This window comes from Colossoma macropomum, unplaced genomic scaffold (assembly GCF_904425465.1).
Source record: "Colossoma macropomum unplaced genomic scaffold, Colossoma_macropomum, whole genome shotgun sequence".
Classification (NCBI taxonomy): domain Eukaryota; kingdom Metazoa; phylum Chordata; class Actinopteri; order Characiformes; family Serrasalmidae; genus Colossoma; species Colossoma macropomum.
In genome coordinates this window covers 26724375-26739303 of record NW_023494805.1, presented here as the reverse complement: position 1 = coordinate 26739303, position 14929 = coordinate 26724375, and the positions used below count along the sequence as shown (strand labels likewise).

Genomic DNA, 14929 nt, shown 5'->3' with positions numbered 1-14929 from the left:
AGTGCTAGAATGTGGATGTCTGGGAATGTTAATGATGTAATAAAATTAAAAACAAGAAATGTTTTTCTGATGACTACGACAGTAAGTATCAAATTAAAATAGTCTTCAGAGTACAGAACAGTGGCAAGCACTGAAAGTTGGGAGTGAATGTGATCATGAATGTGTTCTCTTTTCCCATGTCTGCAGATCAGGTGCTGAAAATTGACTTTGGCAAGTGACAGCTAAGCGTCAGGGAGTTTGTTTACATTACACAGCACCACCACATTGCCACCACCATCTCAAGGTCTGTGTGTATGTGTGTGTTAAATCAGAGGGGAATACCAGTCAGTGGCTGCTGTTGAAAGGTTAAACTCTTTTAATCCTTGCTCATCTCCTTAATGTGCTGATAATTATTGTCTGTGTGAGGCTTTATTTTTTCTTTTTTTGGTCTTCTCTGTCTCACACACCCACACACACACCCAACACACACACACATGCACGGAGCTGACGGCAGGCCGAGCCGGTGCTGTTTTAAATACTGGCTAAATCCAGCGTAATAAACCGGATCACAGAAGCTTGCGTCTGCTACATGGCTATTTGCTATAGTTTGACCCCAGGCAGCACCACATTACAGCACAGCTTGTCCTCAAACATAACTAAAACACAGCCAGTTCCCACTGGATGACCTTGTGTTGGCTTGCCGTCCAAAGCTTAGAATAGGCGTGTGCTTGTCTTTAACAAGAGAGTACGGCTGTCGTTGTGTCTGGAGCTATTGCATGCTTTGTAATTACGTAAGTTGATGTCATAGTGTAGTAGCACACTTACTCAGGATAATGATGTTTGTTTCACGCTATCAGCGTATTAAACCCACAGCTATTTACTTACGCTGCACTTACGCGGAATCAGGCCTGCTTGCATTAAAGCACACCCGTATTCACAAGACACACACACTTGTGTTCACGTGAGAACACACACACTCACTCACACACACACCCACACTAAAGCTGACCTCATTCTCTCATTCTGTCCCCGCCAGAAATTTGCCACTTTAATTGGCCGAATTACGAGAGAGACCTTTATTTTTCAGCTGGTCCATAACAGCCACCGAGCAGAGGGAGGTCACAGGGTTCCTTTGATCACAACCCGTAAGATATTTCTCGCTCACCAGCGCTGTCCAGGAAGACCATTTTGAGGTAGAAAAGAAATGAATAGCTGCTGTTTTAAGACAGGCAGCAGTCAGTCTTTTGTTGAGGCACCACTTAAGGCCAGCGTGGTTCTGGGAAATGATGACTGTGCCGCACCAGACACTGCAAAGTTCTGAGATTAAATATGTTTGACGTTCTTTATTGCTGGAGCAAAAACAGCCCGTGTTCAGGAGTATGTGCAGCGCCGTTCTCTCATTGGCTCTCGAAATTTGTGGTTTGCTAAACGATGCACAGCATCTAAATTATGTACAATTGTTTACTGTACAGGCTAATTGCATGAATTAAGCTATAGACCCAAAACATACAAAAACACATGCAGCATGTGGACGCACGTGCAGATGGATTTCTCAGATATATGCTGCACATCAAAAAATCTAGCTTTTCAGAATGTTTTAATACAAAAAGTAAGGCTTGTCACTTTGCTATAATTTTGCATATTAAAGGCTTAAAAGGGAATTCCAGTGATTTTTCAAAATTTCTGCATAATTCAGGGTTTAGCTGTAAACAAAGTCATTCAGAGGTTTTATGTGAAATGGTCATTGTAGAGCCTGAAATTTGCAGTCTCAGGTTATTTTACATTTGTCATGATAGTAACCAGGGGTTGCATTAGCTGCAGCACAAATATAGCCAGTTTATTTTGGATCTAACATCAAACCTATATATGTCTTCTGAGTTTTTATATGTAATTTTGATAATGGTAATTTAATGTTGTGGGCTTGGTTATAACTGGTCAGAAACTGGTCAAACTATGCTAAAACTTAGCTGGCTAAGCAAGAAATCCTGCTTTGTGAGACAGACTGCAAGATTACAGGATAGTTCAGCTGGATGAATGTGTGTAAACATTTCTGGTTATACTTGTCAATATTATTCTCCTCTTGTTGTGTTAAATACCTTTCAACCACATTTTGGGCAAAATATGTCCAGTATGTGCTTTCAACAATAGTTTGGAAAAGAAAACTCTCAAATCATTATTTAGGTTAAATCTGCTTTTCATACCAAGGAAGACACTTTGATGAACATGAAGCTGTTGCAAAATATGCCATATAACAAATATTAACAAATGACTGTTTCACATTAGCACAACCTCTGCAGTGAGGTTTTACTTACTTAATTGAAATGTAAGAGTAAGTAAACAACCGTCACCCTATCTGGACTAAGCGGTTAACGATGATGATGATGAGTAAGTAAACAATAAAAAACAATTCAAAACAAGGCAAAGTGCCTCTAAACTTTTGACGGACAACCTGCATTCACAAAATAACAGCTGTAATTTTGAGGCCCCTTACATCTCAGTAACTTCCTCGTGCACGTCGGTTTCGAAACTACTGCCTGGACGTTATGATGCTATCTTGCAGAAAGACGCATGTACAGAGGATGGAAAACATTCACACATCACATGCTGTGCAGCGCTGTTCATGGCAAGAATGGTTTGTTTGTGAGGCAGTTCTTTCTTGCTGGAAGTCATGTGTATATGCATAACGTGTATATGTGTGTTTAAATCTCGTAGAGCACTATCAGCATATTAAGAGGATGAACAGGACTTAAGAGTTTAACCTTTAAACATCGGCAGCTGACCAGACCAGGACATCCAAACACACACACACACACACACAAACATACACACAGCTTCACATGGTGGTGGTGTGATCAGCAGGAGCTGAACCCTCACTCCCTTACAGCTCTGACACTCTAGCACTCTGTATTTTTGTCCATTAAATTTACATTAAAGGGAAATTCAACTTGGACACAGTCATATGAAACACTGCACACTATACAACACAGTAGTTGAACATTAAGGCAATGAAGTAGTAAAATGACTTAATATCTAATAACTGCCATAGAGAAGATGAGATATTGTTTTATTGCAGTAATAGATGGATTACTCTTGTTTTGGCAAGTCAACAGTACACAAATGCACAGCAAACACAATAAAAAAGTGCAATAAGAGAACAAAGTGAAAACAAGTAGAAGCCTTTGAATCTATTTAAACAGAGACTGTGTATCAGGCTTCTGTAGAAGCCATACAAAGAGGCTGTTGGTGTCCTGGTAAAGACTATCACTGTCATAAAATAGGTGAAGGCCTCTTAATCCTTGTCTGGGAAACTGACACCAAATGTCCAAAAGTTTGAAGTCATCCAGTGTTTCTTCTGAAATCAAAGATATTAATTAGGGCTGAACAATTAATTGTTTCTATAGAGAAATTGCAATTTGTAAGAATGCAATTTTCACATTGAAAGACTTGTGATTTTAATTATATCCTGCTTTATGTAACAAGTTTTAAATGTGGAAATTTAACCTAATAGCTTGTGCACAGCTTGTGAAATTGTTCCAGAGCTTCTTCCAGTCTGGAACACGATATTCAGCATTCAAGCCTCAATTCTCAAAAAATGGATATGTCTGTCTTCTTGACAAAAAAAAAGACCTGGTAATAAGTTTATAGAAAATGATTACATTTAAAGGGCCCAGATCATGGAAAATGAGTTTTTCCTCAATTTTATGAAATAAAAGAAATTGTTGAAGTATGTGAACGTTGTAAAATGCTATTCCACTGCCCAGTGCATATAATGCAAATATAGAAACCAAGCTGCAGAAGGTTCAGATCCTGCAGAGCAAAGACCAGATTGGTTAACCTTTTTTTTTAACTTATTAACGTATTATTTATTACAGATATGTCTGTTTATTAACTAAATATTGTTCTTAATTGTGAAGATGCCATGATGTCTTCTTGTTTTTACAACAATGACAATAAAGACCTTTTAACTTGAACCTTGAATTGCAAATTCACTGTTTTTGTGATGTCACAAAAACCAACACGTACATATATTTGCCCATTCAGCCTACAGCAGTTTAGCAGTTTATGGCTTATTGTTCAGTATCTACAGGGACTTGAATGCAAATTAGCTGAGCTAATCCTAGAGTATGGAAGTGTGTAGTAAAACTTTGGGCCCTGGCCATTTAAGGGGTTATATATAAACAGCCTGTTTAATTCTGAGGGATAAAGAGAGGTTGGAAATTGACGTGTGAAAAAAATCAATACTCAAAAATGTATAATTCGGAACCTTTAAACTGCAATTGCATTATTGCAATTAGATATTTTCCCCTAGTTGTTCAGCTATAGTATTAATAGGGTGTTTATCCCCTCTTTGCTGCACTGACAGCCTCTGCTCTTCTGTGAAGACTTTACACTAAATGCTGCTGTGAGGATTTGATGGCTTTCAGCCAAAAGGGCATTAGTGAGTTCAGGAACTGATCAAAAACATCACTCCAGCTCATCCCAGAGGTATTGGATGGAGCTCCATCACTCCAGAGAATGCAGTTCTACTCCTCTATAGCCCGATGATTGGGTGTTTTATACCCCTCTAGCCGACGCTTGGCATTGGGCATGGTGACCTTAGCCTGCTGTGCTGCTGCTTTAGAGTGCCCCTTTTTATTGGCAGTGCTTTTCTATAGAGACTATACAAGCTATGTGTGCACAGTTGAACACCTGTGTCAGTAATGGGTGCACCTTAAAGTAGCTCAGTCCACTACTTAGAAGGAGTGTCCGGATACTTTTGGACATGAAGTGTATGCTGTTCCTTCCCAATTACACACAATGACTGTGATGAGGCAAACGTGTTGCCCATCACCAGAGACTATGTATGTATGTGTGTGTGTAATACTTACCTGAACACCTACCTGTAATACTCACCTGTTGCCTGTTTCCTAGTAGATTCAGCAAAAGGGAGGCAGATCAGATGAAGCTCACTCATGAGCGTGCCGGAGGGCCCACGGCTAGCTCATGAGAGGGGTGATGTCTCTAATCTAGGTCACAATAACACATACATACATAACTAATTTAATATGTAAATAAGAATAATTGTTTGAAAGATATACGACTTCCCTTAGATTGCATTGTTCACAAATCTAATGCAAATGTTAAGTCTAATACTTTTAGGTTGGCTTATTCATGCATTCACAGTTTCAAGAATTGTAGAGGAATGTCCTGCTCCCAGAAGCAGCGCTGATCATGTGAGACTTTTACAGATTCTGATACTGATTACTGCTCGACCAACAGGTACATCTACCTCTTCTACATCAGTCTGTAGGACAGGGTGCGGTCGTTTTGTAATAACTCAGAAAGTTAACTCAGCATCCTGAGTACTGTCACTGTCACACTGGCAACATAGTGCTGTGGGTGTCCCTGTGGAGTGTGTGTGTGTATGGATGTATTTAGCCCTTTGTGGTGAGCAAATATCTCCAGCATGATCCCCAGGAGAACAGGAACATTTTGATGAAGTGGGGCCATTTGGCTAGTCGCCACAAAGAAATAAGCTTCCTTTCCAAAAATGCATTTTTTTTGAAAGACTACAATAGACAAAAGTGATGTTGCAGATCCAGTACTGATAATTGATATCAGATTGATATCAGCAGAAAATTTAGGATCGGATATCTGAGGGGAAAATGTGAATCTGATCCAGTCTTGCAATAGATCTAGCCTAAAATAGCACTTACCACTGATTTCTTCCTTTAGGGTGCAGTTAAGAGTGTTTGAGTAGTTTGAACATGATAGCCTACTTTTAGATGATCATTTTAAGTGAAATGCTTCCATTAAAATTGCTCATGTTAAAACTTAGTAGTATTTAAAGAAGAAATATCAGACCAGTGTCTGTATTGGCCTCAGTACTTAAGGTTTCTAAATTGATCTCGCTATCAGAAAAGAAGAAGTGTCACTGTGCTATTTCTAGCCAAAAGATTTCCATTTGGTTACTGAGGTTGAGATTAGGGTTAGGGGTTGTTGTAAGCAGAGCATTCTTCAGCCACAGTGGTACACGAGTCAATGGAGATACCTCACACTGATAGCTTTACAAGACTTCATGTCAGCATGTGTGTTTGAGTGGACTGCATTTTCTCTGCCAAGGTCAGTAGTGAACAGCAGATCCTCCTCTCTCTCTCTCTCTCTCTCTCTCTCTCTCTCTCTCTCTCTCTCTCTCTGTTCCTGCTGTCATTGCGCTGACACCAAACTCAGCACAATCTGCAAAAAAACAAATGACCACAAACAGTGCCCTCACATGACACGCTAAATGGAAAATTTAAGACAGAACGAAGTTGGTGATTATTCTGACCAGCACGTATCAGAGATGATAGGGTAGTGCCAGCTTCTGTGTGTGTGTGTGTGTGTGTGTGTGTGCTGTGATAACACAAAACACATGTGAAATGAACCTCATTGAGAGGTTGTGTGTGTGTGTGTGTGTGTGAGTGAGTGAGTGAGAGAGAGAGACAGACAGGGACACTTGGCAGCTGAGGAGAGACTTGAAGACCCCAGGTTTTATTTACTCTGGAAGGGACACACACTCCCACTCTCTCTCTTTCTATTTCTCTCTCTTTCTCTCCTGTTTTTTTTTATCTGTCTCTCTCTCTATTTCTCTCCCTCTGTTTCTCTCTCTATCCGTTCTACATCTTTCTCTCTCTCCCTCTGTTGTCTGTCTCTTTCTTTGTTTCTCTCCTTCTGTTTAGCTCTCTGTCTCTCTCCCCCTATTCCCTATCTCCATCTCTCTCTCGCTCTGTCTTTCTTTTGAGCCTCTCTCTTCCCTCGCTTTATCTCTCTCGCTCTCTCTTCCTTCTCTCTCTCTCCCATCTGTCTTTCTTCTCTCTCTATACCTGTCTCTCATTCTCTCACTCTCTCTGTTTCTTGTCTCTCCCTTTCTCTCTCCATCTTTCGAGTTTCTCTGTGTCTCTCTCTCTCTGTCCGTCTCTCTCTCCACCTCTGTCTCTTTTGTCTGCATCTGTCTCTCTTTTACTCTGTCCTGCTGTTTCTCTCCTTCTCTCTCTCTCTCTCTCTCTCTCTCTCTTTCTCCCTCTGTTTCTTCACTCTCTCTCTGTTTCATCTTTCTCTCTCCTTCTCTCTCGCTCCCTCTTTCATCTCTTTTCAGTCTCTTACTCTCTCCATTTATCTCTCCCTTCTTGTTTCTCTCTCTCTCACTCACATAAACATGCACAGCTGTTTTTCTCTCTCTGCCACTCACTCTTCCTCGTCTTTTAGAAGGAGCTGAAAGCTGAAAACACTCTGGACTGGACTTTGGCCCTCGCTGCAGCGTTTTGTCCTCATTATGAAACAATCCCTCACGTAAACATATCTCACTCTTTTCAATGGCGAGTAAACCACCAGGTCTTTCACCGAGAGCTTTCCAGTCTGCATTGATTATGACTCTGGAACACAGTGTCAGAGTGTTGTGGTTTATTAATTTAGCGTTTTTTCATGGCTTTTATTCAGGGATCGTTTCCTTTGTCAGTGGATTGATTTTTTAGACTGTTATTGGCCGTCGTCTCCTCACTTTCAAAACAGCTCTTATGTAACCGTGCCTCTCTACCCCCCCCGCCCCCAACACTCCCTGATCCTCTCTGGCTCCCCGTGCCGGTGTACGGTAACACACACATGGCCGAAAGTGCTGCCGCAGCCCCCTCGCCTCTTCCCCCAAAAACCTCAAACCCACTCTGACGAGAGACATTAGGTTAAACCCTGTATCTCAGATTGTACAACTGGCTTTTTACTTCTAACTCTTGTAAGTCGAGAGTAGAGACAGCATGATAGCACTTTTTCTTTTCTGTTAGTCATATTAAAACTATGAGTATCAGCCAATACCGATACCCGTCTGATATTTTTTCTTTACTTACTATTAAGCTTTACACAACAACAGTAATGATAATTGACCCCTCCAATAAAATACATATATTGACTTTTCCACCTTCCACCTGTGACATAATTTATCACAATAACAGTAGCAGTCGTGTTTGCATTGCTCTGTATGAACTGAAAGTTTAACATCTGCACTTCTGACAGTTTCTCCTCTTATTTCAGTGTGCTAGGAGTAAGAAATAAAACATATCCATTGCACCATGCTTTTGTTAACACTAGCGGCAAATGCAGCTTGTAAGATTTAATCTGCTGTGGGATTAAATAGAGTGGAGTTAAACTTGCTTGGTCAGGACTGTGAGTGTGTCTAAACAAAAGCACCTACTTGGAGCTGCTCTGAGGCTGTGAAGTTAGCCGAGGTTATAAAGTCCCTCAGATGTGTGTTATTGTTAAGAGCATGCCTCTTTCACTGACCAAGCCAAACCGTACTGCACTGCTGTTGGTGACCTATTTTCTCTCTGCATGTGTGTGTGCATGTGCATGTGTGTGTGTGTGCACATAGAATACCAATCAGTCAGTGTGGCTAATGGGCCGCCCCGTCGATATCATGGCAGCTGACAGCAGATAGATCTAGTTCATCAGGTGATCAGAGCAAACAGACTTTTACAGCCTCAATAAAGAGAACGATAACTGTGTGGTATGCGATAGAGAGGGAGGATGTGTGTGTGTGTGTGTGTGTGTGTGTGTGTGTGTGTGTGTGTGTGTTTGTGTGAGTGTTTGTTTTCATATATTTTCAGGAATAAAAAACAGGACCAACTTACAATATTAGGACCAATAAAATTCATTGTTCAAAACTCAAAGGACAAAAACATTTCTATTTGGTTACTGAGGTTCCAGTTAGGATTAGGTTTAGGATTAGTCTTAGAAAATTATTACTATATAGAGATAGTTACACATATAGATAATGCATATGGAACTATTATTATTACTTGTAGATTCATGCATACATATGCAATGCATATGGGACATACTACTACCAGTAGATATTATATATATATATATATATAATTCATATGGAACATATTATTATTTATAGATATGTATTGGATCATTATTATTACATATACATACATATATATGTAATACATATTGGGCAAATTTTTATTACATGTAGGTACTTACATAAATATAATACGAATGTGCCAAATTATTATTATAAATAGGTACTTATATAGCAGTAATATCAGGAACGTTAGAACTAAATAGCTGGTTCATGTTGGATTATTGAAGGTAATACATAAATTCTGATGAAGCTTATTTTGCCCATGTACATAGGTATAACAAAATACCTCACTTTTTAATTGCAAACAAAAAACTCTTTAGGGTTAAACTCGAGCAAATAAGACAACTATGGTTAATCACAATTGACTGTACAAACTGATGCAATTAATTGTGATTAATTATTTTAATCTTGTGACAGCCTGAGTAATTACATATATATGTCATATAGACCATATTATTACTGTTATTATAATATATAGGTACTATAGTCACGCATAAATGAGGCCCAAGTCCTTACACAAAACAAACCTGTGTGTGTTTAAGTGTGCGGAATGCCATTAAGGCACAAGGAAGTAGTTCAGGCCGAGCGCTAATCACATATTTAATCTGATCCAGTGGTGGAGGTAGATTACTACTGCCATGCAGACTCAAGGGGAAATCAAGGGCAGAATAATTGGATAAAAATGAACCAGTATGAACCAGTGTTGTGTTTGTTTTGCTGTGTGTGTGTGTGTGTGTGTGTGTGTGTGTGTGTAAGTTTCTCAAACCAGAAATAAGTGATACCTTATAGTTGGACTAATTATAGCTTTACTCTGTACAAAGTGCCTGACCTTTCCTAAACTGAGCTCAATGAAAGCGTGCTGTTTTGCATTGTATAGTTTAACAGATACATTTGGCTGTCCTAGCTGTTGTTGTTGCATTACACAAAAACAACCACATATCATTTTCAGTAGTCAGGAGTCATCCTTTTTGGCGTCAGAGTTTGTGGAAAACAGCAATTTGTGCACAAGTCTATGTATTAGCAAGCTTTTATGGGGACTTCATGATAGTATTTAGCTCAAGGCTCCATCATAGCTTTTAGGCCTACTCTGTGACGTGATTGCCAAAATGAGTTAGATTTTTTCATACACAGTAAATATGAAGGTGCTTTCTAATCTTTTTTTTTGTTAGGTTTCAGATTAGGGATGCACTGATATGGAATTTCTGGGCCATTGATTAACGTCTTGTTGTGGCCAATACTGATACCAAAAACTGATGATTTTTCACACTATGAACCATAAATGAAGTGCAATGACCATAAGACGGATTAACACTCTAAATGTGGATCATTAATTTTACATAGCCATGACATTGTTAAATCAGACAATATTCCTAAGCACAATTATTATATTTCTTTTTTGTAAAAATAGAAAAATATATATAATAATTGTGGCATTAAAATAGGCCTTAATTGACTTGTCATTACAGTTTAGGCAGCTCAGGAGCTGTCATTAGGAATTGTCAGCTGATGACAATTCCTGAGCATAATACATTCTCGTACCCTTCAACCTTTGTGCTAACCCTCAATAACCATAGGCTCCTCTAAGCAGCTGGCTGAGGAGCTGAGAATCAAGCTGATTGATGCCTACAAAGCATAGAAAGACTATAAAAATACAAAAAGCACTTACAGCTCATAGTTTCCATTGTCTGAAATGTCATTAAGAAATGGCAGTTAAGGGGAACTGTGAAAGTCGAGGCAAGATCTGGAAGAGCAAGAGAAGTTTCAGGTAGAACTGCAGGTAAAACAAAACCCCCATATGACAGCAGAGGACCTGCAGATAGGTTTAGCTGACACAGGAATGTTGATGCACCGTTCTACTGTGCAGCATTGCTTGCACAAACATGATCTGCATGTACAAGTCATCAGAAGGAAACCTTACCTGCAACCTCATCATAAAACCAGTGTCTAAAGTATGCAAAATAACATGTAGATAAGCCAGAGGCATTTTGGAAACAAGTGCTGTGGACTGATAAAGTAAAAATGGAATGCTTTAGCCACAATCACCAAATGTTTGGAGTAAAAAAAGGAGCAGAGTTTGGTGAAAAGCACACCTTGTTAAGCTGGATCTGTTATGCTTTGTGGTTGTGTGTTAGCCAGAGGCACAGGAAACATTGCACAGGTAGATGGGAGAATGGGTTCCACAAAATATCAGCAAATTCTAGAGGCAAATGTGACAGAGTCAGTCAAGAAACTGAAGCTGAAAAGAGAACAACAGGACAAAGATCCAAAACATACCTCAAAATTCACCATGAACTACTCAACAAAATGCAAGCTGAAGCATGCCACGATTACTGGTTTCTTATTAAGTTCATCAAATATGACATAAATGTACATTGACATTCACAGAAAACAGTTTTTTACTAGTTCTCTGCAGAGGTTGTGTTTACTTCTTTTCTAATCAACAAAATATGTCATTTGGCCTGGGGTGCTCAAACCTTTGCAAACAACTGTATGGTGCACTCCTAACTTCAGATGACCGGCTAAAACAGTCATTAAATTTTAGATTTGTGGTTCTGCTGTGATTTTGAGCTCTGGGCCAAAAGTCTGTCTAATCTCACTCACTGCGGTGGTGTTGTGTACGGTAGGAACTTGTGGCACGTCGTGTTCCTAGATCAAAGGCGCTGAGAGGCCGCATCACCAGCCTGAAGTGGTGTGTGCTTATGCAAAATGGATCTGAAGTAAGCATTCATTAAGTAAACACTGCACAGACTGTCAAAGGGCTCCTTCAGAATAACACAGAGGAATAGTGTGTTTGTGTGAGGTCCACTCTGAGCTGTGGTTTAACTTGGAGCTGTCCATTATTTAGCAAAACATTTTCTCTCTGCCTCTCTCTCTCTCTAGCAGCTCACCTATCGCTCAATGAGGCTTCACCTCTTTCATTTTCTCTCACTTAAAAGTGTGTATAGTTTAGTCTAGTTTAGTATATGTCTCAGGGCAGTTCAGTAAAAGGTAAGAGTGGTGGAGAGAGTTAGAGAGAGAGAGAGAGAGAGAGAGAGAGAGAGGAGAGAGAACTGTAGACAGCTATTAAGTAGTCATGTGTGGCTTTGTTTCTGTGACACATATAGACAGTACTATGTAAAAATCACAACCCTTCATTTATTTTATTTCCAGTCAAAATGACCATTAAAAGTTGCTCACAGCCGGTACAAGTTATTCATTTTTTAACATCAGGACAAAAGTAGAAACATATATTTAGCAGGAAATTACACACAGAAACCTCAACAACTAAACATAATTTTGTTTTTTATTCCAATATTCTTTTAGTATTCCATATGTCCACCATTCTTTTCAGGAGACTTGCTTTCACTTTTTCAAAGAAATCAGCAGAGACATTCCTCCACTTCTCCAAAGTTTAGTCTTAGAAGTTGGTTGCATTTTCTCCTCACGATCCAAGTAATCCGCAACACATTCAGTGATACTGAGGTCTGGACTTTTGAGATGGACAGTTTCTCCATTGTTCTGAGAACATCAGCAGCTTCTTTGTTTGATTTGCAAATTTTCTTCTTTTTTTTCTACTTTCTTTTATCAGTAACAGCTTCCCGACAGCTACACATCCTTTCAGACTCAGTGTTGAGTTGTCTTCTTACAGTGGAAGCATAGACAGAAACGTATATGATTTTATATGATAAATGTGAAGGCATCAAAATATATTTTTAATGCAATATACAACTATGCAACGACTGAAAAAGTCAAAATATGGGATGTCTGTATTTCCTTTTTTTGCATTTATGTTTACAGTTTTGTTTTAGAAAATAATTTTGTACATTATCTTCTGTACATTAACTTCACTATTTGCATTTGTCTTAAAAATTAATTTGCATTCAAGAATTAACTTTTAGATCAAAATGTTTTTTATAGTCAGTGAGGTGTGTCCAGACTTTTGACTAGTAGTGTACATTATTTGAAAATGCCAGCTACCCTTTACATTGTCTGTGAAATTCATGAAGAGTGGAACAATAGAAATGGTTCTATAGAAATTGGAAAAAATAAAATGGAATAAAACATCATTACATTAACTTACATTAACTTACATTAAAAATACATTAAAGGACATTTTGTTCTTCTGTAAACACCATTAACTCCGAGCACAAATGCACTCACTGCTTGTAAACAATGTGCTTAGGTGCCTAAGATTTTGCACAGTACTGTGTAGGATAGTATAGCTGTAGTAGTACACACATTACACAGACATGCACTTTATGTTTTGTCTATATGTTTTGCACTGCTTTTACATCACATCCTTCAATTTTCGAAGGAAAAGCAAAACAGAACACACCCTTTGCAGGTTTGCAGTTTTGTTAGCATAACTGCAATGTTCTGGAAACGGCGGCAGACGGGTGAGTCAGAGCGGAGAGAGGGGTATCCTCCCGTACACCTCGCTTCATATGGTTGTGATTGTCTCTCTCTCCTCTTTTGCACTGGACACACTGTGCAGTATAAAAACATAAGTAATAGGTTCAGAAATACGTCATTATCCTACTAAATGTTTTCACGGACCAAAATACAAGTAGCTACAGAACATTCAACCACACACACTAGCACAGTCTTGCAAAGCAAAAATCAAGTGCAGTTCTGTTAGGCAGATACACTCTCACTCTACCTCTGAGTGTTTCTCTCTCTCACGTACGCAAATCCCAGTGAGAATATAAAGAAAATGAAGTGAGATGAGTACATGCATGCAAGTAGCTCACAATAGAATCTCACTTCCCGTCTCTTACAGATGCAAACAGCCCAGCTGCATCATGAAGCCCACAGGTTCTTCAGCCTGCTTGTGGACTCTGGGACTATAGGTGGTCATGGGCCCTAAGGGTCTAGTTTAAAAGCCATCTAATCAGTCACGTTGCGCTTTAAAGGCAAATGTTCTTTTTTTGAATAGGCAGCAAGGGAGAACTGTCGTTTAGCACTAACTGACATGGCAGGGAGGTCATTTCTAATTACACATCTTCACTTTATGGCAGGCACTAACACTGACACTTCTATCCCACATCCCAGCACAGTACAACAAAAGCAACACATCAGCACCTCATTAACTAACAACAACAACTTATTTACAAGAAATGTCTGTCCTACCGCAAGTATGGTGCCTCCCGAGGGCCTCTCTGTGTGGCCGCTCTGCATGGCCACACCTCCCATGCTCCCACGGCAGCACAAGCCAGTGGTGAGATGCCAAAGTATAACGCAACACAGCATAACTGAGTTCTCTCCTGACTTAGACTTTGAGCACTGCTCACTTTCTCAGTGTCACTCATTACCTCTCTATTACAGCAGTTCCAAAACCAGACTATGAAGGGCCATAATAGGTCACATATAGTGTGAAATTTACACCAAGAATTCAGTCAGTCTAAAGTGCTATTCGTCTGTTTTCACCTCAGCTTCTGTGACTAGCCAACTCACGTCATAACATTTTACCTAGTAAAGCAGAAAACTGCAAGAAGACTGATTTGCAAGAAGTTATACAGCTGATACCAAAAGCAATAAATTCACTGAAAGGTTTTATTCCATTAAACCTATATGAGTACAGTAAGACAGTAAGCTCTCTGAACTTCAGCTAAGTTTCGACTTGAGCTTGTGTGCTATGTGCTACTCCACTAGTGTGCACAGATCTACCATATGGGTAACCTTGGTGACCTGGGGCGCCCAAAGATCTTAATCTGGCCCTGGGTGTGCGGTAGAGTTTACTCTGTAAAACCACTGAAACAGCCTAGCTCTACGCAAGCTATAGTCTATCATTTGATCCTCCTGAAACACAAGGGGCACAATGATGAAACACAATGATCCCTTTTTCCCAACTAAAACTCTACAGAGCTGTTCTGCGGAATAATAAATAAAAGTAGTTCACCATTCCCTCGTTCTTCTTCTATTCATGACTGAAAAGTATTTGATAATGTCCTCGTGTTACTTGGCTAGGAAGACAATGTCATACTAACTTGAAGTCATTGTACTGCTAACACTGCATTTTCGCTATGGGCAAGCTGGTGGGCAAGCGTTTAGCTGACACTAACACCTCAATTAGTAGTGAACTAACATTCCCAT

General features: G+C 39.5%; 1 protein-coding gene and 1 long non-coding RNA gene across 4 annotated transcripts in view; one reads left to right on the top strand and one right to left on the bottom strand.

Moving 5' to 3' along the window:
* si:ch73-335l21.1 (insulin receptor substrate 1-B) overlaps window positions 1-14929 on the top strand; it is a 63396-nt gene that overhangs the window by 5667 nt on the left and 42800 nt on the right. Inside the window, exon 1 of one of the 3 annotated variants that reach the window (XM_036596472.1) lies at window positions 13315-13686. The exons of the other annotated variants lie outside the window; for them this stretch is intronic. Coding sequence (XP_036452365.1) covers window positions 13617-13686 — 70 coding nt within the window. The 5' untranslated portion in view covers window positions 13315-13616. Of the gene's footprint in view, window positions 1-13314; window positions 13687-14929 lie in introns of those variants that run through there. 3 annotated transcript variants of the gene reach the window in all.
* On the bottom strand, window positions 12437-14736 carry LOC118825705. Its single transcript, XR_005008687.1, has 3 exons — window positions 13967-14736; window positions 13173-13323; window positions 12437-12478 (listed from the first exon to the last, which is right to left on the bottom strand). It is a non-coding gene; the product is annotated as an uncharacterized LOC118825705 (long non-coding RNA).